The sequence below is a fragment of the Bubalus bubalis genome, chromosome 18 (genome assembly GCF_019923935.1).
Source record: "Bubalus bubalis isolate 160015118507 breed Murrah chromosome 18, NDDB_SH_1, whole genome shotgun sequence".
NCBI classification, from domain to species: Eukaryota; Metazoa; Chordata; class Mammalia; order Artiodactyla; family Bovidae; genus Bubalus; species Bubalus bubalis.
Genome location: NC_059174.1, coordinates 52,696,587 through 52,724,315, shown reverse-complemented (window position 1 = coordinate 52,724,315; position 27,729 = coordinate 52,696,587). Strand labels below are relative to the sequence as shown.

General features: G+C 52.4%; 1 protein-coding gene across 7 annotated transcripts; it reads left to right on the top strand.

Annotated features, from left to right (window-relative positions):
* The first annotated feature begins 1,186 nt into the window (after positions 1 to 1,186).
* EML2 (EMAP like 2) lies at positions 1,187 to 26,241 on the top strand. Of its 7 annotated transcripts, none has more exons than XM_044930753.2 (22): positions 1,190 to 1,511; positions 4,140 to 4,358; positions 4,451 to 4,574; positions 4,759 to 4,863; positions 6,940 to 6,968; positions 7,170 to 7,299; positions 11,384 to 11,533; positions 12,280 to 12,349; positions 12,465 to 12,575; positions 13,831 to 13,926; positions 14,823 to 14,957; positions 15,745 to 15,844; positions 16,616 to 16,770; positions 17,094 to 17,219; positions 19,620 to 19,751; positions 22,131 to 22,198; positions 22,470 to 22,558; positions 22,793 to 22,890; positions 23,424 to 23,511; positions 23,950 to 24,045; positions 25,391 to 25,521; positions 25,823 to 26,241. In XM_044930753.2, exons 1-22 carry the CDS (start codon positions 1,340 to 1,342, stop codon positions 25,946 to 25,948), a joined length of 2,550 nt encoding a protein of 849 aa, XP_044786688.2. In that variant the 5' UTR covers positions 1,190 to 1,339; the 3' UTR covers positions 25,949 to 26,241. The 7 variants fall into 7 exon arrangements, 6 of the variants coding, with proteins under 6 accessions (XP_044786688.2, XP_044786687.2, XP_044786686.2 ...); XM_044930752.2 differs by having other exon boundaries at positions 4,756 to 4,863; XM_044930751.2 differs by having other exon boundaries at positions 1,191 to 1,511; positions 4,756 to 4,863; positions 7,167 to 7,299.
* Positions 26,242 to 27,729: the final 1,488 nt, after the last annotated feature.

Below are 27,729 nucleotides of genomic sequence, written 5' to 3'. Positions count from 1 at the left end.
AGACCCTGGTGGAGTCAGGACTCAAACCCGGTCAATTTGGTTCCAAAGCCCTGAGCTTCAAGGCCTGGCTGTGTCCAGAAGCAAATCTCTTCTGATTTACGGTCACTCCCCAGGTGGGGCAGTTGGTAAAGAATCAGACTGCCAATGCAGAAGGCACAAGAGGCCCGGGTTCGATCCCCAGGTCATGAAGATCCCTTGGAGAAGGAAATGGCAACCTACTCCAGTATTCTTGCATGGAAAATTCCATGGACAGAGGAAACTGGTGGGGACTACAGTCCATGGGGTCGCAGAGAATCTGACACGACTGGGCACGCACTGGCTGGCTGACATACATATGTCTCTATATATCTGGCCCCCAACTATAAAGCATGGTCTGGGTCATTTCTAGGGGCTGACCCTCAATGGGGACTCGGAGAAAGTGGTCCAGTATTCTTTAAATCCATTGTCAGGTTTTCTTCCCTTTTCTCTCCCCACAACTTCGGAGCCAGCTCCGACTGACACCGCCAGTCGTCCAAGCATCTCAACTGGGCCTTTGTCAAAACCCGGACTGGATAATAAGGTGGGAGATGAAGCCTGTGGGGGAGGAGCTAAGGGCCGGGGCTGGCCAATAGGAAAGTGGAAGAAAAGGTGAGGGAGGGACTAACAGACTTAGGGTAGGGGGCTCTAAACTTCAAAGGCGGAGCCAATCCTATCTGTGGGCTGGGTCTAGATGCTCAGGGGGCGGTGCAAAAAGCTCTGGGGGCGGGAATAGAACTTTAGCTCCCCCCACGGCGGTCGGGGGTGGGTGGGGGGGTGGAGCTAAGAGCCCTGAGGGCTGGGGTAGATAGAATAAACAAGAGCTCGAAGAAATGACCTACAATAAGAGTTCCAGGGCGGAGCTTGTGGGTATCTGGGCGGATTTGAGGCTCCAGGATTTGGTCTTGCAAGGGGGCTTCTCGAAAACCCAGGAAAAGATTAGGAAGGTCTGGGGGATGTGGGAGTGTCTTCTTTTACCCTACCTTTCTCTAAGAGCCGGGGGCTATGCTTCGGGCTGAAAAGCAGAGAAGGCCCTGCCCCTTCCAATCCTTTTGCATCCCTATTGGTGAAGGGGGCCTGCGCGACAAGCTCTCATTGGTCCTGAACAGGCGAGGAGGGGGTCTAGAGAGAATACGCGCCTGTTGTGGGCGGTACCAGACAGTACCGAGAGGGATCTCGGCTCAACCAATCCCGGCCCGAGGATTGTGTTGGGGGGCCTGGCAGGGGGTGTCCCGACCCCCTCCCCCTTTCTGGGCATCCTGGGGGATGACCCGGGTGCCAGGCCCGGCGTCGGCCGCCTGATGCCGGGCGGGCCGAGCCGGGGATGCTGGAACGAAGGGCGTTGCTATGGCAACGGGAGGCAGGGCCTGGGGGGGGAGACCGGGCCCGAGCTGGGACCGGGGGGGCCGGCGGTGGATGTGGCGGGGCGATGGCGGAGCGCGGCCCGGCCTTCTGCGGCCTCTACGACACGTCTTCGCTGCTTCAATATTGCAACGGTGAGACCCCTCCTCAGTTCCGACCCTGGCCCCGCCCAGGGCAGGACCTATCTCCTTCTACCCCAACCTCCTTCCAAGTCCCCATCCTAGCCCCTAGCTGAAGATTCTTCTTTCTCCCCTAGCAGGACCCTGACCCCAGAGCAAGGTGCCTGATCCCCAAAGCCCTGATCCCAGTCCCCCACCTTCTTCGACCCTCCCCTTTTTCCCCAGGTGGCTGAACTGAGAGAAGAGAGCAGAGCCTTTAGGAGCTTGGGGTTGAAGGAGGGAAGGCCTGGAGGTGTGGAACTCTGCTCTCTCCATCCCCTCTCAATCCTCCGGGACCCTCTCCCTTCTCCTCAGCAGAGGGACCGATTGAGGGAGAGTGGAATTGGGTGTTGGCTTGTGGGCTGGGTGTGGGACCAGGCAGGATGACCAGAGGACTTTGCCTCCACTCTACCCCCCAAGTCCTCAGGCCCCACCCCTCCCGCCCATTAGGATTCATCCCTTCTCCCTAGACAAATGGATATGAAAAAGAAAGGCCACTGTGGGTGTCAGACCCGGATGAGGGGAGCTGGAAGCAGAGGGGAGAAGTGGGAAATGGGGGCTGGCCTCTCAGCAAAAGAGCTGAAGGTGGGGGATGAACTGGCAGGAGGGGACAGAGGACTTGAGTCATGGTAGGTGAGGGGTGGGTGGGCAGATCAAGGCCTCAGAATAAGGTGGCTCCCTGGATGGGGGTTGCAAGGGCAAGGTAACAGTTCCTCCACTTCACTCTGAGGCCCTGAGAAGGAACTCCCTTTTGGAAGCTTACCTCTGGGCATACACCCCAGTGTTAGGGACCAGAATGCTCATTTTTGTCCTCCTCAGCCCCTCTGAGAGGCAGGCTGACAGGGTGCCTAAGCCTGGGTCAAATACCTGTTCCGGGGCTGAAAGGTTGTGTGTCTGTGTACAAGTAATTTCATCTCTCTGGGCTTCAACCCCCATCTATCTCCTTGCCTCCTAAAATGGGTATAATACTAGAGCTACTAAAGTTCCTGGGACATTGGGTACCATGTACTCAGTCACTTCAGTCGTGTCCAACTCTTTGCGACCCCGTGGACCGTAGCCTACCGGGCTCCTCTATCCATGGGATTTTCCCAGCAAGAATACTGGAGTGGGTTGCCATGCCCTCCTCCAGTGTGGGTACCATAATAACATTTAATTATATTCTGGATTTATTGAGCACATACCAGAGCCAGGTGAGATGCTAAGTGTTTTGCACGTGTAAGCTCTCTATGACAAATCTCATTTTTAGGGGTAGTATTATTAATGGTAAGTAAGAGGGGTCTTGGCACAAGGAGGTGATCAGGCCCTCCTGCACCTCCTCTATTGGCTGACCTTCGGTGATCTCTGTACTCTCCCCCATCCTCCGTTTTTAGTTTCCTCTTTTGCAAAACTCAATGCCAATAGGCCCCTGAGATTCCCTTTCTTATGAGTTCCGAGTCCTGACAGCTCTCTCCCTCAGACCTAACCCCCACCTTCCAATGCAGGTCCAGGCACCCGACCAGAGTGGCGCTGGGTGGGGGGCAGGGCAGGCCAGGCCAGGCAAGCGATTGGGCCGCAAGGGGTGGAGGACAGAGGGGAGGGACCGATGGCTGCACTGCGGAGCCCAGCGGACGGGCGGGGCATCCTATGGACGGGGGATAGCAGGTGCTACTTCCAAGCCCCGTTCCTGTTAAGGCTACCACCTTGACTTCCACCGGACTGGGAGCCAGGGCTTCCTTGGTTCTTGCCAGCAATGAGTCTGGGTATGAGTGGTCTGGGACGAAAGGGGGAGGGGGGAACCACTTTGGTACTCTGCCCCTCCCACTTTGGGAAAATGAGGACCGCGGGAGATGGAGGAGGAGTTATTTGGCTGCATCTAGAATGGAGAGGGAGAGCCGAGTCAGGGGCATGGGAGTAAAGAAGCTACATTTTAAAAGAGGATCAGAGGATAGACCCTTGGGTCGGGGAAGTTAATTTGGGTGTCAGATCCCTTGCGCGAATCTCGGGTCTTCGAGGAGCTACCTGCAACTCCCAAACTTGCCGCCAGGGGCCGCAGAAACTCTGTCCTTGCAGCAGGCTCTGGGGTCGAACCCCTCGGTGAGGAGAGAAAGCGGAGAGGGACCAGGCACAGACCTCTTTGGCTTGGAAAGTCTTAGAAACAGAGAGGGAATGTTAGTAGTACCCGCGATAAAAAATCTCGATATTCGTCAGAGGATATTGGGGATCAATTCTAGAATGTTGGTGTCGTTCGGAAAAAGTTGATGTCATCCTTAAGATGTTGGTATCACTCATAGGTATTTAGCATCTTAGTCATAGAATCTTAAAACCAGAGTCGAGAGGCTCTTGATTTGTAGACTCTTTCTTAGAAGGTTAGCGAGGAAGGGACTTCCCTAAGGTCACACCTCCAGGGCACTGTGGCAGAGAGGAGTGTGCGGGCAAGGGTTGAGAGCCGTGGGGATTTCCTTCCCCTCTTCTTGGCCCACATCCAGGCGTTCCAGCCCCAGGTCGCGGGAGATGAAGGGGCGTGGCTGGCCGGGGACTTAGCCCCGGGCAGGTGGGAGGGACACTTCCCCTTGGGCGTTGGAGCTCCTGGGTGGCCCTCGCAGCCAGCGATCTCTTGCCTTCCAGATGACAATTTGTCGGGCACGAGCGGGATGGAGGTGGACGACCGCGTGTCGGCGCTGGAGCAGCGGCTTCAGCTGCAGGAAGATGAGCTGGCGGTCTTAAAGGCGGCGCTGGCTGACGCGCTGCGTCGCCTGCGGGCATGCGAAGAGCAAGGCGCAGCGCTGCGCGCGCGGGGCACCCCCAAGGGCCGGGCTCCTCCTCGCCTAGGCACCACTGCCTCCGGTATCTTCACTAGACTAGAGGGGTGAGGTGGTAGGGGCTGGGGCCTGTACCTCAAACTCATCCTCTTCTATCCTCTAACTCCATCCCTCTAGTGTGTCAGCTCCTGAAAGGTCTTCCCACCAGGACGCCCCTCAATGGCTCGGGACCCCCGCGGCGCGTGGGCGGCTATGCCACGTCTCCATCCTCCCCCAAAAAGGAGGCGACCTCTGGGCGCAGGTGAGGCGCGGAAGTCGGGATCCCCAGCCTCTTCCAAGACCTCGGAGGCTGTTTATATGAAAAGGGATGGACTCGGGTGTCTGAACATCAGCAAGGGAAGGTCCTGGAAAGTTCTCGCCCGCCTCCGGCACTCGCCTGCTGGCTTCGCAGGTGCTGACCCTAACTGTGTGCTCTCTATTAGCAGTGCCCGGCGCTACTTGTCACCAGAGCGCCTCGCCTCGGTGCGCCGCGAGGATCCCCGCAGCCGCACCACATCCTCTAGCAGCAACTGCAGCGCCAAAAAGGAAGGGTAAGTGTCCAAAGCGGCGTCGTACCGCAAAGGGTGGGACCAAAACCTCAGTTAGGCTTGGAAAACGATGGGGAGATTAGGGTGATGCCCCAGGCCACGAGGTAGTAACCTAAAGCATGGTCATCTAGTTCAGAAAGCGGAAACGGTGCAGGAGGATCGGAGGGACCAATCTTGAGACAGCGTGGTAGTAGTGAAAGGCACGAGAAGGCGGAGCCAACATTGAGGGGCGTGGTCAAAGCTTTAGAGGCTGGACTAGCGCGTAGGAGGCGTGGATGGTCAGAGTCTCTCGGAAGAGCCCGAGTAGAAGTTAGGAAGGATCCAGGATTGTGGGCGTGGCTATTAAGGTAAAGGCAGAGTCCGCATTTAGTCTCGGGGAGGCAACCAGGTCAGGGCTCTAAGAGGAGTTTCGGCAGGAAATGGGGTAATCAGAGGAACTGGCGTGAAAGGAATTTGAGGGCGTGGCCAGAAGGTAAACTGGGTAGAGTCAGAACCTGGGGTGAGGGTAACGGGCTGAGATCATATGCAGTAGTGTCCGCTGCAAGAAACTGGGAGGAGGGGAGCCTGGGCGCTGCCAGGTGGAAATGGGCGCGGTTTGAATTTGAAGGTTAGGTGTGGTCATAGGAGGAGAAGGGGACGACAGATGAGATGGTTAGATGGCATCACCGACTCGATGAACTTAAGTTTGAGCAAGCTCCGGGAATTGTGATGGACAGGGAAGCCTGGCGTGCTGTAGCCCACGGGTCGCAAAGAGTCGGACACGACTGTGCGACTGAATTGAACTGTGGTCATAGGTGGACGTGGACACACCTCAGTAGGTCTGCATGGATTCAGGGTGAAGGTTATCTTGGTCTGCTTGCTTGACCAGACCTGAAGACGATAGGAGTTTCCATGGGGAGCTGTCGATTCAGGGATAGGGTCAGAAGGAAATGTGGGACTATGATCAGAATGTTGGGCGAGGTCAAGTTCCCAGAGGCCGGGCCAGACTGAATGTCTGGGCGGTGAAAAAACCTGAGTGTGGAGTCCCATGCGGTGGGCGAGGTCAAGGCTGGGGGGTGGGGTGGACTAAGGCTGGACCGAAGTCAAAAACCCACACATTTCACCCCACTGAAATAACAGCAAACACGTACACAGAGCTATGTGCCAGGTACTACACAAGGCACTTCACATGAATTAACCAACTGAAGCTTCACAATCGCCTGAGAGGTTTATTATCCCCAAGTGAAAAGTGAAGAAACCGAGGCAGAGGTTTGGCAACTTGTTCACAACACTGGGAACTGGCAGAGCTTGGGTTGGAACTCAGGCAGACACGTCCTCGATTCTGTGTTCTCAAAAAACACTCTCCCTCCCCCGACAAAAGAGCCTGGTGTCAGGACCCCACAGCTCCGGAACACGAACCTCCAGCTGCGGGGTCTGCCGTGGAGGGCGGGGCAGGGCGCGGCGGCGCGGGCGCCTCTCAGGGCCGGAAGCGGCGGAGCTGGGCCCGGCTCCACCCCCGGCCCCGAAGCGCCGCCAGCCGCCGCCATGAGTAGCTTTGGACCTGGGTGAGACCCTCTTACACACACCCCCTCCTTCTTGCACTAGCAGGACCCAGGTCTCCCCTTTCTCCGGGGACCCAGACCCGCGGGCATCACCTCTTTCCGTCAGCAAAAAGGAGTGTAGAGACACGCCCCTTCCCTTAAACCCTCACCTCTATCCTTTCAGTTAGAAGTTTGGGGCGCTGTGGAACTGGGGGTGGAGAGCGTTGGGAGAACTGTGCTGACTTAGGAGGGAGGGGTACCTTGTGACTCCCCGCTTCCAGGATCGCGTCACTGCCACTTCGTGCTGTGTGATCTTCGGCGATCACTGCCTCTCTGGGCCTGTGTCTTAGGCTCTGCAAGATCAACCGAGCAAAGCACACGGCCTGCAGAGAGGCAGCGCTCCGCTCCTTACTCGCCCCCAACCCCCCCATTACTTACCAAAGACCTCGGGAGAGCCGTGGGGTGGGGGAAATGGTTTCTTCCAGTTTCTGACTTGCCTGCTAATTAGGGCTTTCTTTTTTTTCCTTTTTTCCCCTCCTTCTTTATCCTTTCCTGACAGCAAAACCAAAGAAGTTATCTTCAGCATGGGTAAGTAGGGACAATGGGAGGGCCTCGCTGGGGTGAGAGGCCAGAGCTGGAGGTCAGGAAACCTCTTTGACCTCATCCCCACCCCCCACCCCTTCCCTTTTTTACTTAAAAAACATTTAAAAAGTGAAGTCAGAAGGGGAGAGGTTACGGGGTTGCGGACTGGTGTCAGCACCTGACCTCTGGGGATATGCATCCTAGCAGAGGAGGGCTCGGTGAAAATGTTCCTGAGGGGCCGCCCTGTACCCATGCTGATCCCGGAGGAGCTGGTCCCCACCTACAGCCTGGACACACGCTCTGAGCTGCCTTCGCGCCGATTCAAGTTGGACTGGGTGTATCCTTTTACTTTAATCTCTTCCTCCCGCTCCCCCCACCCCCCCCCCCCACCTCCCCAATCCGGAAGGGACAGAAGCCCTTCCGTGGGACTGCAGCTAGAGGGAGGGTCTTTGTACCGAAAGTGGGACTTCTCAGGCATCTGTGACGTGAGGGATCAGGAAGAGCCTGGAGTCTGCAGGGAGCAGAGGGAGGCAGATTAGCTCACGTGACTTTTATGATTCATTAGAGCAGCAAACATTTGCTGAGTGCCCTCCAACTATCAGATTCTCTTCTACACACAGGCCAGGTTCCCTGAGCTCCCTTCTAAAGTGGGGGAGACTGAGGCCAGTGAGTCAACAAATAAGATAGTTTCAGCTAAGTAATAAATGCTGGTCATACAGTAACCTAAGCTCAAGTGAGAGGAGTAACTGGGTTTCTCTGAGGAGGGGGCATTTGATCTGAGAATTGAACATTTAGGGGCCAGCCATCTCTGGTGGCTCAGATGGTAAAGAATCTGCCTGCAGCGCAGGAGACCTGAGTTTGATCCCTGGGTCAGGAAGATCCCCAGGAATGGTTACCCACTCAAGTATTCTTGCCTGGAGAATTCCACGGACATAGGAGCCATGTGGGCTGTAGTCCATGGGGTCACAGAGTCAGACGCAACTGAGTAAGTAACAGTTTCACTTCACTTTCATAGGAAGAACAGAAGGCACGGCAGGTCCAAGGGCTCTGTGGCCAGAGTGAGTTTGGTGAATGTGAGAAATGAAAGAAGTTGGCATTGGTTAAGAACTCTGTCTTTGGAGCCTGGCAGAAATAGGGTGAAATGCCAGCCCAGCCTCTGGCTGGCTTTGTGACCCTGGACGAATCACCTTGCCATTCTGTGCCTGATTAGCCTCCTCTGAAAAGTGGGTGTCATGATCTTGGATTCATAAGACTGTGAAACAATGTGTTCATAATATGTGCCAGATAAACAGAGATTGATTAAAATAATGACTAATCACTGTTGAGCATGTACTGACCATGCCACATGGCACGTGGGATCTTCATTCCCTGACCAGGGATTGAACACACGTCCCCTGCATTGGACATGTGGAATCTTAACCACTTGACTGCCAGGGAAGTCCCTATTGAGCGCTTATTGTATGCCAGGCACTGTTCGGAGAAGGCAATGGCACCCCACTCTAGTACTCTTGCCTGGAAAATCCCATGGACAGAGGAGCCTGGTAGGCTGCAATTCATGGGGTCGTGAAGAGTCGGACACGACTGCGCGACTTCACTTTCACTTTCATGCATTGGAGAAGGAAATGGCAACCCACTCCAGTGTTCTTGCCTGGAGAATCCCAGGGACGGGGGAGCCTAGTGGGCTGCCGTCTATGGGGTCGCCACGTCCATGGGGTCCAGCCCTAGTGGGCTGCAGTCCATGGGGTTGTGAAAAGTCGGACACGACTGAAGTGACTTAGCAGCAGCAGCAGGCACTTTTCAGTTCTTTCACTATAAATACATCGAATAATATGATCCTTCTCTTTTGTAGGGTTCAGAATATATTTTTACAGCCAGTGTTCTCCAAGAGCCCTCTAAGGCCTGCAGATTGGGAATGATTACCCTTACTTTCCAGATGAGAAAACTGAGGCCATGAGAGGGGTCCCAGCCCTGTCCTAGGGAGTCAGAGCAGAACTGTGGCCAGAACTCTGACTCTGAGCCCTAAGCTTTTTCCAAAACACAAACAGGTTTGGGGTTAGCATCCTGGGGACCCACTCCCTGTCCTCTCTTGGCCTTGGTGTTTTCTCTGGAGGAGGCAGGAATAGTTGGAGCCCGGAACCTCTTTAAGGCAGCTGGAAATATTCACAGGAATTGAAGACTACCATGCTGTCATGCCAGGCTTGGCTTGATAAGTGAGCATCAGAAGAAAAGCAGCTGAGACAGCAAAAGTACATGTGGGCCTCATTCCCCAGCCCTAAAATGGCTGCAGGGTGAAGCAGTTTCTATGGGGTTGGGATAGGCATATTGACATCCATTCAGATGTTTCGCAAACATTCTGGGACTAAGGACTGGAGTCCAGCAGTCCCCAAATTAGTATCAACCTGCATTCCTGGGCTTATAGTCCAGTGTGGGGACAGAATCCATGAAAATGACAACTTAGAGTGGGCAAGGCTGGGATGGGGGAACCCAGAGAGGGCAGCCGACCCAGCCTGGGCATCAGGGAAGGCTTCCTGGAGGAGGAGTTACAGAAGAGAACAAAACAGCCCAGTTTTGGCTGGCGTGCAGTTGACAGTCTCATCAAGGACTGGGTGCAGTTACCACATTGATCAGATGAGTAGGATGAGTCCAGCAGACAAAGTGAGACTGAGGCCTGCTCTGAGGATGTGACAGCTGAGAAAGGTGGCAGGTAGTGTGTAGTAGGCAAAGGGAACAGTTAGTGCCAAGACCCGGGTGATGGTCATGATTGTGGTGTTTTGGGGAAATCCAGCGTCAGAGGACAGAAGCTAAGACCAGGGGAGGGCAAACGAGGCCAGCAAGAGGAGCTTGGACTTTCTCTTAGGGGAACTGGGGAGCTACAGAAAATTCTGAACAGAAGAGGGGTCACATTCCTTCAACAAATATTGAACTCGTATGTCCACTGTGTACCAGGACCTCATCTGGGCACAGGGGGTACATCAGTAAACAGAAAAGACAGAGGTCATGCCCTCCTGAAGCAGGCACTCTAGTTGGGGAGACAATAATTTAAACAGATGGACTTCCCTGGTGGTCCACTGGTTAAGACTCTGTGCTTCCAATGCAAGGGGCGCAAGTTAGATCCCTGGTTGGGGAATTGCCGTGGGATGTGGCAAAAACAAAAACACAAACGGAACATGTGTGATGCTGATGAATGTACTGCAGGAAAATTAATAGGGAAGGCGGATGGGGACATTGAGGTGCATGGGTTTTCTTTATTTTTTAAGATTTTTTTTTTTTTTTGACATGGACCATTTTTTTTTTTTAAGTCTTTATTGAATTTGTTACAATATTACTTTTGTTTTATATTTTGGTTATTTGGACCTCAGGCATGTGGGATCTTAGCTCCCTGACCAGGGATCAAACCCGAACCCCCTGCATTGGAAGGGGAAGTCTTAACCACTGGCTTGCCAAGAAGTCTTGAGTTTGCAAGGTTTTTTTGGTCATGCTGCGAGACTTGTAGGATCTTAGTTCCCCAAACAGGGATTGAACCTGGGCCCCGGAAGCAAAAGTGCTGACTCCTAACCACTAACCCGTCAGGGAATTCCGGTTTACAGTTTTAAGTATCTCAGAACTATTTGGGAGAGGCTGAGAAGGCCTCTCTAAGGAGCTGACAGTTGAGTAGAGAGCCTGAGCAGAGGACACATGTAAAGTGACTTAGTGATAATAGGTTTTAACAGGATCCCTCTGGGGAAGAAGGGTAGACAGATTACTTTCATGTGGCTGCTCTTAACAAATGCCCACAAACTTGGTGTCTTAAAACAACAGAAAAATCTCACAATTCTGGAGACCAGAAATCCCCAATCAAGGTGTCAGCAGGGCCACGGTCCCTCTGGAGGTTCTGGGGGACTTTTTCCCTGGCTGCTAGCTTTTGGTGGCTGCTAACAAGCCTTTCGGTTCTTCCATCACTCCAGTCTCACACTGCCTTATGCCACCCAGTGTCAGTGCCTCTTTGTTCTCTGGCTCTTACAAGGACATTTGTCACTGGAATTAGACGGCCCAGCCAGATAATCCAGGATGATCTCATCTCGAGATCCTTAATTACATCTGCAAAGACTCCTTCTCCAAGTAAGGTCACATTCTCAGTTTCCAGGTGGTAATATTTTGGCGGACACTTTTTTTTTTCTTCATTATTTGGCCAGGCGGCATGTGGGACGTTAGTTCCCTCACCAGGGATTGAACCCGCGTCCCCTGCGTTGGAAGGTCAGAGTCTTAACCACTGGACTTCCAAGGAAGTCCTACAGTAGACATATTTGCGGGGGCTGTTATTCAACCTCCTACAGGAGTAAGAGTGGAAACAGGAAAACCTATCTCCCATGACCTTCATCTGGGAGTCAACCAACGGCTGCAATGCAAAAGACACTCCTTAACCGGCCGCGGGGCATCTCTAGCTATGGTTACCGTGGCCGAGACTGCAGAGCCAACCTTTACCTGCTGCCCACGGGGGAGATAGTGTACTTCGTGGCCTCCGTGGCCGTTCTGTACAGTGTGGAGGAGCAGAGGCAGCGGCACTACCTGGGACACAACGATGACATCAAGTGGTGAGGCCAGGGAGGAGGATGCCAAATATCTCCCGCACAGGGCATCGAAGGGGAAGTGGGGGGGCCAGGTCTTCACTTGGCCTGAATTCAGGCAGAATTCAGGGGGAAAAACATCGTGGATTAACTATCAGTACTTCAGATGTCGGTGAATTCACTCCGATACCTGGATTTTTCACTTCTTTTGAAAACTTCAAGCAGGCACACCAGACAGTCCCGCAGTGTGTTGGAATCCCGTGGTGGCAGCCACCCTTTCGATGGGTGTGTTCTCTTGGCCATTTGTGGTTCAGGCTTGAGCCCTGTGGGCCCCTGAGTTAGAGACCAGAGGTCTGAGTCTTGCTTCTGACTCAGGGTACCCAGAGAGTGTTCCTTAATTGTTATTGAAGAATTAAATCAATGTTCATTGACTAACTCAGGGGTCCCCAACCTCCAGGATCTAATCCCTGATGATCTGAGATGGATCTGATGTAATAATAATAGAAATAAAGTTCACAATACCTGTATGTGCTTGAATTATCCCCAAACCGTCTCCCTTTTCCCCATCTGAAGAATCGTTTTCTTCCACGAAACTGGTCTCTGGGGCCAAAAACGTTGGGGACCGTTGGATTAAAAATAACTCATTGAGCCAACCCGTGGAATGAATAATCAGGCATCATGACTGTGGCTGCTGCTGGAGGGGTTCTGGGCTGCTGTCATCCCTGCCCCCCCCTCACTCCCTGAGTCCCCTCCACCTGCGCTTCTCTCCTCAGCCTGGCTGTCCACCCTGATATGGTCACCATCGCCACTGGACAGGTGGCGGGCACCACTAAGGAGGGGAAGGTAACAGAGTGGAGGGGGCAGGACCTGGAGGCTGGGATGGAGTTGTGGGTGTGGGGTGGGGGTGGGGGTCAGGGAGCCAGGCCCCCCAGGTAACTGGCCTCTCTCCTTCCTGCAGCCGCTGCCACCCCACGTGCGCATCTGGGACTCAGTTTCCCTCTCCACCTTACACGTGCTGGGCCTGGGGGTGTTTGACAGAGCTGTGTGCTGTGTGGGCTTTTCCAAATCTGTAAGTCCTGTGCAGGCCTGGCCCTGGGCCCTCTCCTGCCCCTTGTTCCCCTTTGAGTTGGAGGCCACGCCTTCGTGACATCACGGGTGCTGGACACTCTGCCGGCCAAACTCCCGGCCCTTCTGACCTTCCAGGCTGGGTGCCCACAGTTGCAGCCTCACCGGCCTGCTCTGGGGGCTCAACTGTAAAGAATTCGCTGGCCTATGTGGGTAGACGTGGGTTTGATCCCTGAGTCGGGAAGGTCCCCTGGAGGGGGAGATGGTCAACCTGCCCCACTATTCTTGCCTGCAAAAGCCCATGGGCAGAGGGGCCTGCAGGCTACAGTCTATGGGGTCGCAAGAGTCAGACGCAGCTTAGCAACTAACAACAGTAAAACAGTATGTCTGCCCCCAGACAGACTTCTCAATGATCCTTTGTAGATCAGGTAATGCTTTTTACATTGTTTTTCACACCACCTTTCATTCTGGAAGGATCCTTATCTGTAGGCATTTTAAGCCCTGTGTCTAGCGCAGCCCTGCTCCTAGTACCATCCAGAACATGGGTGTCGGCAGATATGGGGGAGGTAAGCACAGAAATCAAGAGTAAGGCTTAGGGATTTGTAGAGCAATTTGACATTCCCACAGCATCCAATATATATGATTGGTGGTTTTTTCCTAAAATCATATTTTACATTTTTGTCGTATTTCACCAAAGCAGTGGCTGCAGCGAATCAGGAAATAAAAAACAACTGGTCCTCCCACCTACCGTTTAAAAGCCTCACAGGTTTTCTGAGACCTTTGGAGAAATAAAGCTATTTTGTTGCCAGCGTCTGGGAGAAAGAAAAACTCTGCAAAATCAAAACTAACCTATGCCTAATTAAAGATATAAAACAGCATCATTGTCCCAACTTTATTAGTTGTTTAACTTCACAGTCATACAAGTCATTACAGATAAAGAGGCAGGTTAGATGTTCTTAGTAAGAATTCCTGAGGGTGTGCTGGTTTCAGAGAAATGATAACTGAGGGGAAATTAGATGAATTTCTTAGGGACTAGTCATTTCAAAAGGAAAACTATAAACAGCCTTTAAAATGTGTGTGGCCCTGGATGGAGAGTGTATTTTAATGTGTTCCATATGCCTTGGGCCAGGGCCTTTGAAAATCTTTAAACAGGCCTGAGTGGCTAATGCGCCAGTAGGCAAGGTATTGGTGTTGGGGGCGGGGAGGGGGGGTAGACCCAGAGCTGTCTGCCCCTTCCCCATCCTCTCTCCTCTTCCTAGAATGGGGGCAACCTCCTGTGTGCGGTAGATGAATCCAACGATCACGTGCTCTCCGTGTGGGACTGGGCCAAGGAGACCAAGGTGGTGGATGTCAAGGTGAAGTAACCCCCTTGTAACCCCTTTTTTTTTTTCAATCCTCATTCCTTGGGGTCCCTCTGTGGTGGCCAGATCTCAGTGCTCATGAGTCCAGAGTCAGACTCACCTCCAAGTCCTGGCTTTGTGACTTCAGGTAAGTGGCTTGCCCTCTGTGTGCTTCAGTTGCCTCATCTGTAAAACGGGAGTTATGGTACCATCTCCCCTGTAGGGAAAATTTGGCTTTGATGCTGGGATATGGGGTGGGCAGACCAGGCCAAACAGGAGCATCAGTACAAGGTGGCTGCTGTTTCAGTTGCCCTGCGATGTCTAAGATAGACCTTGACTTGCATCTCTGGCTGGTGGCCTGTTTTACAGATGAGGAACCCGAGGCAGAGGGCAGAGGGGAGAGCTACTTGCCCAAGGTCACATGCTCATTCTGGGCTGGGGTCAAGAGACCTGGAATGGGGGGCCCATGATTTGGGGAAGGAGAAGTAGTTGAGAGGCTGGGCTCCCAGTGACTTGATTCCAGACGGAGTCTGGCTGTGTGTCCTTAGGCAAGTGACTTCCCTTCTCTGAGCTTCACTTTGTCATCTGTAATGGGAGGTACTAATGAGCTTTACCTCACAGGATGCTGTGGGGTTAAATGAGTTGATGGATATAAAGGGCTTGGCACAGAGCTTGGTGCAAAGTAAGGGCTTTCCACGTGTCTGCCATTAGATTGGTGAAGAAGGCAATAAAGCTTCACTGACTGGCCCTGCTTCCTGTGCTTTAGCCTGCCTGTGTAGGAGAGATACAGGCAAGGCAGTTGTGCAGTACATAACCCACACAGCTGTATTCAGGGCAGTCCTTCCTGAGATGGGTGTGGTGGTCCTGGTGGCTTTGAGGTCCTCATTCTGAATCTCCTCCACCCCTTAAAGTGTTCCAACGAGGCCGTGCTGGTGGCTACCTTCCACCCCACAGATCCCACCGTGCTCATCACCTGTGGGAAATCCCACATTTACTTTTGGAACCTGGAGGGGGGCAGCCTGAGCAAGCGGCAGGGCCTCTTTGAGGTGAGTGCCAGGGGTCCCGGGAGGGACCGCTTTGAGGTGAGTGCCAGGCTGGCCCTGAGGGAGGCTGGCAGGGACCCCCCAAACAGCTGGAGACACCCCAGAGGCTGGAATGTATAGGGATGCTGAGATATTGCCTGCTGGGGCCTCAGTTCCCTTATTCATACGAGGGGATGGTCCTCCTCAACTCTTGCCAGTTGTGAGGATCCAATGGAATGAAGAGTATAGCAGCTCCTAGCTGATAGTGGGTGCTGGGTACATGGGTTGCTGTGGTTGCTGATACTCTGGATAAATAGAGAGATCGGAGCCTGGTGACCGGGAGAGAGAAAAACAGCAGGAACCAGAGGCCCGCCTTTGGTGAGAGTTGGGTCTTCCACCCCAACAGAGGAGGCCCTGAGAATACCAGGCTCCGATGGAGGTGAAATGGAGATATTGAGAAGAAGGTGGGGCAGGGCAAGGAGAGGGACCTAGAGGCAGACAGGGGTGGGGGGTGGGGCAGAGAGGGGAAGACAGCAGGGGAAACAGAGGACAGAGACTGGGACAGAAGTCAAGATGAGAGAGAGGAGGGAGGAAGGGAATCTGGGGTGGGGAAGGGAGACAGTGGGGTCAGAAACGCTAGGCGACGTGACACTCCATGGGTGTGCACTGGAGACAAGGATGCTCCTCACAGGGCCGCACCTAGAAGCAGGGAGGACGTCCCCTGGACCGTGGTCCTGGCCGGTGGGTGAGCTCGGGGAGGCCACCCGGCTTCAGTGACCCTCTGACACCATCCCCTTCTCCCCCACCTTAGAAATACGAGAAACCGAAGTACGTGCTGTGTGTGACCTTTTTGGAGGGTGGCGATGTGGTCACCGGGGACTCTGGGGGGAACCTCTATGTCTGGGGCAAAGGTCAGTGTCACCCCACCGTTTGGTCCCCAACCCAGTCCTCCCTGACTCCCTTTGGCTGTGCCTTCCTTCCTCAGACCCTGCTGGAATGTATGATGTGCGTGCGTGCGTGCTAAGTCGCTTCAGTCGTGTCCAACTCTGTGCGACCCTATGGGCTGTAGCCCGCCAGGCTCCTCTGTCCATGGGATTCTCCAGGCAAGAATACTAGAGTGGGTTGCCATGCTCTGCCCTCCTCCAAGGGATATTCCTAACCCAGGGATCCAATCCACTTATCCTACGTCTCCTGCACTGGCAGGCAAGGTTCTAGCACCACCTGGGAAGCCCTGGGTATGATACAACAGGTTAAATCCTTACTTGACCAAGTCTAATGCCTCCATCAAGGTTCAGCTGTATCCCCACCTGCATGAAATCTTCACGTATTCCCTTCCCTGGTCCTCTGCAAACCCCATGGTAGTGATCAAGTTTGAACTGTAAATGAATGGGTTAACCCAGGTTAGATGGATGGAAAGATGGTTTGTTCCAAAGGAATGAATGAATAAGGCAGTGAATGAATGTAGGGGATGTCCTACTCAGTGAATAGAAGAATGAGTAAATGAATACACTATCTTTCCAGATGGCTTATTAGATGGATGGTAGGGTGGTTGGGTAGATGGGTAGGTAGGTAGAAGAAGAGGTGAGTGAATGGCTGGATGTGGAGTGAGAGTTTGAGGTGTTTTCTGGGGTCAGTGTGGGGCAGCTTCTGCATGCTGACCCCTGCCCCTGGCCACCCTGCAGGTGGGAACCGAATCACACAGGCAGTGCTGGGTGCCCACGATGGTGGTGTGTTTGCGCTCTGCGCCCTGCGGGACGGGACGCTGGTGTCCGGAGGGGGCCGCGATCGGCGGGTTGTCCTCTGGGGTTCCGACTACAGCAAGCTGCAGGAGGTGGAGGTGAGGAGGGGGAGAGGCTCATACAAAGGTGAGGAGATCTCTCACCACCCCCCCCAGGGCTCCTAACACTAGACCCTGTTCTCCCAGCCTGTCTCCCCCATCCCCACCCTGCCCTCACGTCTGTTGTTGCTGTTCAGTCCCTAAGTTGTGTCCGACTCTTTGCGACCCCATGGACTGCAGCATGCCAGGCCTCCCTGTCCGTCACTATCTCCTGGAGTTGCCCAAGTTCATGTCCATTGAATCGTTGGTGCTATCCAGCCATCTCACCCCCCACCTCTACATGTGTCCTAAACTCATCTGCCCACCCCTCCCCCCACACCCAGGTCCCTGAGGACTTCGGCCCCGTGCGCACCGTGGCAGAGGGCCGGGGAGACACGCTGTATGTGGGGACCACCCGCAACTCCATCCTGCAGGGCTCTGTCCACACCGGCTTCTCGCTGCTGGTCCAGGTGAGCATCTCTTCTGCACCTGCCCCGCTCCGTCCCTACCTGCCTCTCTTCTGTCCTCTGCACCATTCACTTCTCTCTTACCACTCCCATTTCTCCTCACCTCTCTGCCCCATTCCTTATCCTCTGGCCTAGTTAACACCTCTTACCTTCCTTTTACCTGCTTGTGACCTATAACCCCACCCCTGCCCTAGAATTCCTGCCCCAGAACACCCCATGGCCCAGCAGTGGGTTAACTGGTTGCACAGCAGGGGCTTCCCAGGACCTTGCTCCAGCTATGCTGCCCCCTGCTGGTCAGGGCGGTGTGCTGTTTCTGTAAGTGCCCTGGCAGGTTGTCCCACTGGCCCTGGGCCACACACCTTGCAGGTCTCGGGCTCCAGGGCTCTAGGAATGTCCTCTGGAGTCTGCTCAGATGCCCTCACCTCCCTCCTGGTAGGCCACAACCCTTCCCCACATCCAGTTTAAAGAGCCCACTTACCAAGTGGTGGTCTAGAAGGATGGCTTAGCATATGAATTCTGGGGAGTGACTGCCTGGGAGTGAAAGAACCCTGTCGCTCACTCGCTGTGTGATATGAGGCCAATGAGTAACTTCTCTGTGCCTTTATTGCAACGAGAGAGTAACACAACTGATCTCACAGGGTTTTATAAGGATTCCGTGAATCCATTCATATACAGCATTTTGAATGATGCCTGGCACAGAGTAAGTGCTCAAAGAATCTTGGCCAAAACTGCTCCTTGCTGGGACTTCCCTAGTGGTTCAGTGGTTAAGACTCTGACCTTCCATTGTAGAGGGCATGGATAGGTTCAATCTCTGGTCTGGGAACTAAGATCCCCCATGCTGCATGGCACGGCCAAAAAGAGGGAAAAAAAAATTGTTCCTTGTTCAGTGGTTTTCCCCTTCCTTCATTCCCAACATGCATTTTCCCTCTTACAAGGTGGCTGAGATCCATGCAACTGAGTTTAGATTCCCCCTTCTGGCTCTTAGGGACTTTCCCAGTGGCCCAGTAGTAAAGAATCTGCCTGCATCACAGGAGACATGGGTTCAATTCCTGGTTCAGGAAGATAGATCCTCTGGAGAAGGAAATGACAACCCACTCCAATATTCTTGCCTCGGAAATCCCATGGACAGAGGAGCTTGGCGGGCTAGAGTCCATGGGGTCAAAAAGAGCTGGACATGACTGAGTGACTGAGCACACACACATGTGTGTGAAGAAGATGAAGAAAAACAAGGGCTAGAGGGATTTCTTAGGTGTCCCAAGGCCAGAATGGACCTTGCTGCTGCTAAGTCACTTCAGTTGTGTCCAACTCTGTGCGACCCCATAGACGGCAGCCCACCAGGCTCCCCTTTCCCTGGGATTCTCCAGGCAAGAACACTGGAGTGAGTTGCCATTTCCTTCTCCAACGCATGAAAGTGAAAAGTGAAAGAGAAGTCGTTCAGTCGTGTCCGACTCTTAGCAACCCCATGGACTGCAGCCCATCAGGCTGGGGGGTCCATGGGATTTTCCAGGCAAGAGTACTGGAGTTGGGTAGACCCCTAATAATAGCATCACTGTTCTACAATATTAATTATACATATTTTTAATTTTTTTATTCTTTTGGCCACACTGGGCCACTTGTGGGATCTTAATTCCCCAACCAGGGATTGAACCTGTGCCCTTGAGCAGTGAAAGCAGAGTCCTAACCACTGGACCACCAGGGAATTCCCAAGTTATATATGATTAGTGTATTACTAGAATTGTATTATTTAGCATTAATCATTATGCTGCTATCAATAATTATAGTTCTGTTGATTATCATAGTTAATTATTTTAATAATATATTAATAGGATATGTTATTATTACTAATAATAGTCAGCCACTTTCATTTGATGAGCACTTTGTACCAGCCTCATACATCTTCCATGTATTTGCACTTTCCATCCACAATTTGAGTAAGCAGAATGCCATGAGACACATACAGTGATTGGACCCATTTTAAGAAGATGAAACCAGGCCTTCAAGGAGAAGTCACCTGCGCAGGTGACTGCCATAGTCAATAAATTAGATGTGGTCAGACTCATCAGGCTGAGTACCCTCCATGGTTTCTCACAGCCTTCTGGGCACCGTCTGACTCCTAAGATCCAGCTCCTATGCACCACGTCTCTTGCTTCTCATTGTGCAAACTGGAAAGCAGAGGTCTGAGGGGAGGGGGCACATTTGCCTGGAGCCCCCCCACTGGGGCAGGGATCTGCCCAATCATTGCCTCCTTCAGATAGCCTGGGCAAAGTGTCGTCCCTGGGTCACCTGTGGGGAGAGTGTGTTGCTGAGGCTAGTCCAGCACTTCTTTCTGGCATCAGAGGTGGGGGATGCGGAGGAAAGATCTGGATCGGTGGTCTCCATGCTGTAATCTCTCCTTCCTGCCAGGGCCACATGGAAGAGCTGTGGGGCCTGGCCACGCACCCCAGCCGGGCACAGTTTGTGACATGTGGGCAGGATAAGCTGGTGCACCTGTGGAGTGTGGAGTCCCACCAGCCCCTGTGGAGTAGGACCATCGAGGTAAGGGGCTGGGGGACTTGATACACCCTTCTAACGGGACCACCTGTCTCAATGTGTCAGGGATCAAACAGGAACCACACCCAGTGTCTTTCAGCAGAAGGAGATTTAATGCAGGGAATTGGGTGCTTACAAACTCGCTTGGGAGGGCTAGGGGGAGTGAATTCTTGACTGGAAGGAAGCCTAGAACAACACCCCAGACCTGACGTGCCTGAGGAGCTGCTGCCTCTTCCATAGTCAGGAAGGTGGGGAGTCAGGAACCACTGGGTTCAAGAAAATGCTGTCCTCATAACTGCGATCCAGGAATCAGGATCCTGAGGTCACTCAAGTGTTGGCTCTAGAGCTATACTGTCTAGTACATGTGGCTATTCAAACTTAAATCAACTTTAAATGTAAGAGTGAAAGGTTCAGTTTCTCCTTTGCACTAACTACATTCCAAACATGTGACTGCATGTGTGCGTACAGGCTCAGTTGCTCAGTCGTGTCCAACTCCCCTCTCCATGGAATTCTTCAGCCAAGAATACTGGAGTGGGTTGCCATTTCCTTCTCCAGGGGATCTTCCCGACCTAGGGATCAAACCTGCATCTCCTGTGTCTCCTGCATTGCAGGCAGATTCTTTACCTGCTGAGCAAAAACATGTGGCTAGTTGCTACCAAATTGGCAAGTGCAGATACAGAACATCTCCATCATTGTAGAAAGTTCTGTTGCACTGTCTTGCTAGATCTAGAGTGACTCAATTCTGGCTATATTTGCACTGACCAAAAGCAGATCCTCTGTGCCCTTGCCTTTCAAGGCTAGTGACTGCTCACCTGCACAGCAAATGTTTTCACAAGCTAACTGATCAGCGGAAGTGGCAGAGTGGGGCCTCTACTTTGCATTTTCCAGAGCCCACGGTAGTGTAACTGATTGTTGGACACATATCACAGCTGACCCTAGCCGCATGGGCTTCTGGGCAATGTAGTTTTTAAGCTCCCCTGCCTGTGCAGTATGGGAGAGTAGAAAGTCAGTTGTCATAGTCTTCACACCACCTTTTGAGGTTTTGCTCTAGGCATCCAGGATTACCTGTGATCCTGGAACACCTGATGGCCTTTCGACTTCTAGGAGTCTGGGATGGTGTGTCCTAGAAATTACTGGGGCCATATGTAATAATCCTCACCTTGGCTGCTAACTGAACACCTACTATATGCCAGGTTCCTTGTTCAGCACAGCAGTTCTCTATCCAGGGCATCAGAACCACCTGCGATGTCAGAAACACAGAATCGAATCGTGAGCTCCAAGCACAGGAAGTCTGATTTGAGAAGTCTGAGTTTGGTCCCAGATTCTGCAGATTGTAACAAGCTCCCTTAGGTTACTCTGATTCAGGCAGTCTCCCTACCATTCTTGAAACTGCCTTAGCACTTTACCCACATCATCTTTTTTTTTTTCCTAACTTAAAATGTTCAACTTTGTATTGGGGTATAGCCAATTAACAATGTTGTGGTAGATTCAGGTGAACAGTGAAGGGACTCAGCCATACGTATCCATGTACCCAATCTCCCCCAAACCTAGCTCCCATCCAGGCTGGCAGATAACATCATCTTTTTAACTGCTTCCGCCCCCCAACCTCCACAAGGCAGTAGGAATGATGGATCCTCACTTGGAAACAGGCCCAGAAAGGTAAAATCACTTGCCCATCAACAAGTGTAATTACGATCATAGCTGACCTTTATTGAGTGCTTCCTGTGGGCCATCTTGCTTACCATTCTCAGGGCTTTACACCTTGCCTATAACAGTCCTGGGAAATGTGTGTGTTTATGTTCTCCATCTGAGACAACCAAGGCCAAGGCAGAGAAACCTGTTTGATGTCACATTACTAGGAAGTGGCAGAGCCACTGTTTGAACCCAGGTCTGATTCCTCTGTTGCCTGTAAATCAACCAAATCCCCCCCATACCCACACCCCAATTAAATATTTTTTTGCTGGAGATTAGATAAAGAGGCGGGGAAACAGGCACTCAGACACACCCGGTGATACGCTGATATAATTTTATGGCAAGCAGATTGACACGATATATCAAAAGTCTTAGAAATGTGGACAGTCTTGATCCCAGCAATCTCATGTCTAGAAAAGTCCCTAAGGAGATCATCTTGGGTAAATAAAAGTGTGGGAATTTCGAACAGGAGTGATAAAGGATCCAGAGTCCACAGTGATAGGAGGAGGAATGTTTTCTGTTTGAGCCAACATGTTAAAGGGCAGGAGAATGTTTTCTGAGTGTCTGTGGCAGGGGGTTACCAGAGGGCAGCAGAGGGAAGTGAGAGCCCTTAGGCAGGCTCCGAGGCCGGGAAGGTGAGCCAGATGGATGGGGACCCCAGCTTCCAGCCCCGTTTCTTCTCTCCCTCCTCAGGATCCTGCCCGCTCTGCCGGCTTCCACCCCAGTGGCTCTGTCCTGGCTGTCGGCACAGTGACTGGCAGGTAACACTGACGGGCATTTGGGGTGGGCTTCTGTGCTCCCCCCAGGAACTATCCCTTGATTCCCCCCTCCTTCCCTACTGCCCCAAAGCCTACAGAGAACGATAATTAGGTCCCAACTGGTTGCCAGGACTTGATCTCCCATCATTCCTCTTTGAGAGTCTGCTTTCTCCCACATCTTTCTGTGGTCCCTCCCTCAAGGCCCCACAGATTGCCACCCCTCTCTACCAGATCAGCTCACCCCTCCTCTCCCCACCACGCCTTCTCCTTAAAGATGGCTGCTGCTGGACACGGAGACCCATGACCTGGTGGCCATCCATACCGATGGGAATGAACAGATCTCAGTGGTCAGCTTCTCTCCGGGTAAGGAATGCAACTGGGGACGCTGGAGAGGCAGGGCCTGGGAACAGAAAAGCTGATTTACAGGCAGGAGGAAGGGTTGGAGCCTGTGTGGCGCTGGCCTAGGGGTGGGGCCAGGACTGTGGTAGGGATGGAGCTCGGGACTACTGAGTTGTCTGGGATAGTGGGGGGTGCTGAATCTGAGAGAGGAGGGGTAGAACCTGGGTGCTTCCTCATAGCCCCCTCCCCCTCCCCCAGACGGGGCGTACCTGGCCGTGGGCTCCCACGACAACTTGGTGTACGTGTACACGGTGGACCAAGGCGGCCGCAAGGTCAGCCGCCTGGGCAAGTGCTCGGTGAGTGGGCCGTGGCCCCCAGCCCGCGCCGCCACCCCGTCCGGGGGGTGCAGGATTAACCAGTTTTCTACCTCAAGGGAGCACAGCTTCAACACTCAACTGACTGCCCTGATTACGTCTAGGAGTCTTAGCCGGGCACACACACATTTACCCTCTCCTGTGTTTTAAGCCCGCCCTTTGTGTAGCCCCGCCCCTCACATTCTAAGCCCGCCCCTTCGTGTAGCCCCGCCCCCTCACATTCTAAACACACCTTCTGTGTTATAGCCCAGCCCCTTGCATTCAAAGCCTGCCTCCTTTGTGTCTAGCTCGGCCCACTTGTTCTAAACTCCCCTGTGTTCGAAGCCCTCTTTGTCTAGCCCTGCCCATCACGGTCTGCCCCTGCCCGTGGTAGTCTGGCCCCACACTCCAAAGGCTTGTGTATCCTTCCTCTAGACCCCTTGTGTTTTCACCCTACCTCTGTATTTAGCCTTCTCCCCATCCTGGGCGGATCCTGCCCGCTCCAGCTCTAACCCCACCCCTTCCCTCCCCCGCAGGGCCATTCCAGTTTTATCACCCACCTGGATTGGGCCCAGGACAGCAGCTGCTTTGTCACCAACTCTGGGGACTACGAGATTCTGTACTGTGAGTTCGCTGAAACCCAAAGGCACGCCTCCTTCAGCCTCTCTACTGCGCATGTGCGATTTGCATAGCCTTCTCTGGGTTCTGGCAGAAAAGCCAGGGCACTCAAGTCCCTCATCTCTGGCTGGTGTATTCAGGGGCTGATCTGTTGGGCTGGTCTCCTGACTTCTGGTTTCCTCCTTGGTGGACCCAGCTTTTAACCAATTCCTCCCCTCCCTGGTTGGATGGGTTGGGTACAGGTTTCTATGCAGATACCCTTGCTCTGGCATTGGGGTGTCATCACCATCCAGGATCTAGGCCTCTCAGCCAGTCTGAAGACTTAGAATAAGCCCTGGGACCTTAACCTTCTGTCTCGGACCTCAGTGTCGACTGTCTGTGAAATGGGTGTGTTGTCACTAGTTCTTTATGCTCTGAACATCTCTCCTCCATTTTCTGCCCCAGGGGATTCATCTACCTGTAAGCAGATCACTACTGCCGAAACTGTGAGGAACGTGGAATGGGCCACAGCGACTTGTGTCTTAGGGTTTGGGGTGTTTGGTAAGTTGTGGAATGGACAGAGTCTTGCTGAGGACAGGAGTTCTGAGAAATAGCCCTGACTGGTGGTTTTTGCGGCCTCTTATTACCAGGCTGGGAAACTCATTCCTTTACCCATGTGAGCAGCCATGTTTGTGTCAGAGGAAAGAGAAGGGTGAGATGACTGCTCAGGTCCCTTGGAGCTGTAACGAAATGAGAACAAATGAGGGGTGGCGCCTGGCCCAGAGAGATTTGCACGGCCTGTGTCCCAGTCATGAGTTCATTCAGGCATTAATGTACTCAACACATACTCCCTGAGTACCTGTCTGCACAGCTGGGCAGTGCCGAGAAACAGTGGTGACCACGACAGCCCTGGCCTTGCCATCGTGGGTCTCAATCCAGTGGACGAGACAAACCTGTCCCCAGACAACCCAGAATAGATCAGGTGGAGGCAAAGAACTCCAGAGAGGACATCTGGCCCCAGTCTAGGAGGGAGTCAGGGAGGACTTCCTGGAGGAAGGGACATCCAAACTGGGCCCTGCAGGATGAGGAGTTACATTCCAGTGTGGTGAAGAAGGAAAGCAGTCTCTAGGCAAAGGGAATAATACTACTACTACTAAGTTGCTTCAGTCGTGTCCGACTCTGTGTGACCCCACAGACGGCAGCGCACCAGGCTCCGCCATCCCTGGGATTCTCCAGGCAAGAATACTGGAGTGGGTTGCCATTTCCTTCTCCAGTGCATGAAAGTGAAAAGTGAAAGTGAGGTCGCTCAGTCGTGTCCGACTCTTTGCAACCCCATGGACTGCAGCCTACCAGGCTCCTCTGTCCATGGGATTTTCCAGGCAAGAGTACTGGAGTGGGTTGCCATTGCCTTCTCCAATAGCCATGTGTAAAAACCCAGAGGTGACAAAGCTTGCTATTTGGAGAAATGCAAGAAGGCAGGATGGCTAAATCATTGCAGAGTTCAAGAGAAGCACTGGTGAGGGGAGCAGTGTGAGGGGCTTGGCAGAGCACAGGGGTCATGGTGAGAAGCCTGGACCATGGAAGGGTTTTTGTTTTGTTTTGGCCACGTTGTGTGGCTTATGGAATCTTTGTTCCCCAACCAGGGCTTGAACTCAGGCCCTTTGCAGTGACAGCATGGAGTCCTAACCACTGGATCACCAGGGAATTCCCCATGAGAAGGTTTTGAATGATGGAAGATAGGGTCAGATACATATTTCCAAAAGATTATTCCAACTCTCATCCCTGGCTAGAGACAGGCTAGATGAGAGGAAGGCAGGGAGGCTGCAGCTGGGGCCTGCTCGCCTTGGGGTTTCCTGGCCCCAACTGACATCTTACCATCACCACCCACCCCCAATCTTGTCCACAGGGATCTGGTCTGAGGGAGCGGATGGTACTGACATCAATGCTGTGGCCCGCTCCCATGATGGGAAGTTGCTGGCTTCAGCTGATGACTTTGGCAAAGTCCACCTGTTCAGCTACCCCTGCTGTCAGCCTCGAGTGAGTCCCTGTGGGGGCTGGCAGGGTGGAGGTACCAAGCAACCCTTTCTGGATCTCAGTTTCCCATCTATACAAAGAGGGCAGTGACTTGATCCCAAGGGCCTTTCTTAACTCGAAACTTGGTAAATTTCTGAGTCTGTCGTGCTAAAGCTCTGAGCATCTGCATTATGAAATCTTTGGTTCTTTTATCCTGTTAACTCAAGAAATATTCATTGAGTACCTACTATACGCCTGGGCACAGGGAATACAGCAGTGAACAAGACAGGTGACCTCCTTTTCTTTCCTTCTTTCCCTATCACAGGCCCTCAGCCACAAATACGGTGGACACAGCAGCCATGTGACAAACGTGGCCTTCTTGTGGGATGACAGCATGGCCCTGACCACAGGGGGCAAGGACACCAGCGTGCTGCAGTGGCGGGTGGTCTGAACTGAGGAGGGTGGGGTTCCCAGGAACATGGGGACCAGGTAGAGTCAGGTGGTGAGGCTGCAATTCTATTTTCGGGAGATGTCTATTGCCGAGTAGAGTAATATATACCCAGAGTATGTCTATAGTAAAGGGGGTTATGGGGTTGGGTGGGTGGACTGACAGACAGAAGTCTCTATTTATCAGGGTGGGAAGAGGGGTCACTTTGATCTGGGGGAACCATTAGAGTGTTTGGTTCAGAGTGTTTTTTAAGTTTATTATTTTATATCATCCAGAAATAAAAACATGTGCACTGAGGTGGAGTGTCAGGGTCTGTGTATGGGAGTATCCATAGATTGAGTGTGTCTATAAGTATATGTGTATGTGTGCTTGTATTACAGTGTTTGTGATGAGAGACCATTATTAGGTCTTAATTGGTCTTTAAGCTTGACAGAAACCAAGCTAGCTCTAACTTAGGCCAAAGGAGTACTCAGGTGGCCAACATACCCAAACAAGGAAAAGCAGTTGTCCTCTCTGGCTTTCAGGGCCCATGAGGGGTTTGAGGGCAATCAAGGTATTCCATACCTTCTCTGATCTTCTGCAAGTCAGCATTTTTCTCTGGGTCTCCACGCAACAGAAGGATGGCACCCAACAGCTTGAACCCCAAGCCCAAAAAAAAAAAAAAATATCCCCAGAGAAGGGCTATGATTGGCCCATCTGCAAATCAATCAACTTGGACTGTTGGTTGCTCTACTGTGATTGGTTAGTTCCACTTAGGTGCTGACCAGTCCTGGAGCAATGATTGTGGCCAGAAGATGGAATCATTAAAAACATGGAAGCCTCACTTGAACCATAGGGTTGAAATAAGGCAAGGAAAGTTTTTAGAGAAGTGGACTGATGACACTATAGAGATCTGGTGGATGAGGTATGAGCGTTCTGCATTACAAGAGACAGAAACCTAATTTCATCCAGCAGAAACGATAAGAAGCAATTGCCAGGTCATGGATCTGAGTAGTCCAGGAGGGGTCTAGCTGGACTGTGGTGATTGGGTTTCTCCCATTGGGGATTTCTCAATTTTTTATCTGTAATCTTGAGCAAATTTTGAACTTTAACCTTTTATTGATGTGTTGATACGTTACATTCAGAAAAGTACACTCAACATAAATGTACAAAAACAAACGGATCCCATCCATGCAACCATCTCCCAGGTGATGACATAGAACATCCCCAGCCCCCAGAAAACCCCCTTGAGTCCCTTCCTGGTCATTGCTCCCCTCTCCCCTCAATAATCGCTACCCTACTTCTCACACCATAGAACAGTTTTACCCATTTTTGAACTTTAAATCAGAGGTCAGCAAACTTCCCAGAAAGAGCCAGTTAGTAAATATTTTAGACTTTAGAAGCCACTCAGTCTCTGTCCCAAGTAACTCTGACCTTGTCCGTGTGAAAGTGACCACAGACAACACGTGAATGAATGAGCTTGGCAGTGTTCAAATAAAGCTATTTATGGATACCGAAACTTGAGTTTCGCAACATTTTTGCTGTGTCATGAGATACTATTGTTTTAGTCTCATTGTATTTAGAAGTGTGAAACCATCTTAGCTCATGGGCCATACAAAGATGGGCAGTAGATATGATTTGGTCCACAGTGGTACTGATAGTTTGCCCACTTTTGCTTTAAATCATAGAGTATGAACTCTTTTTGGATCTGGCTTCTCCCCTGGAGCCGGGTTCTTAACCTTTCAAGGCCTCAGTCTCCTGGTGTATAAAATAGAAGTTAATATTAGCACCTGCCCCGTAGGGGT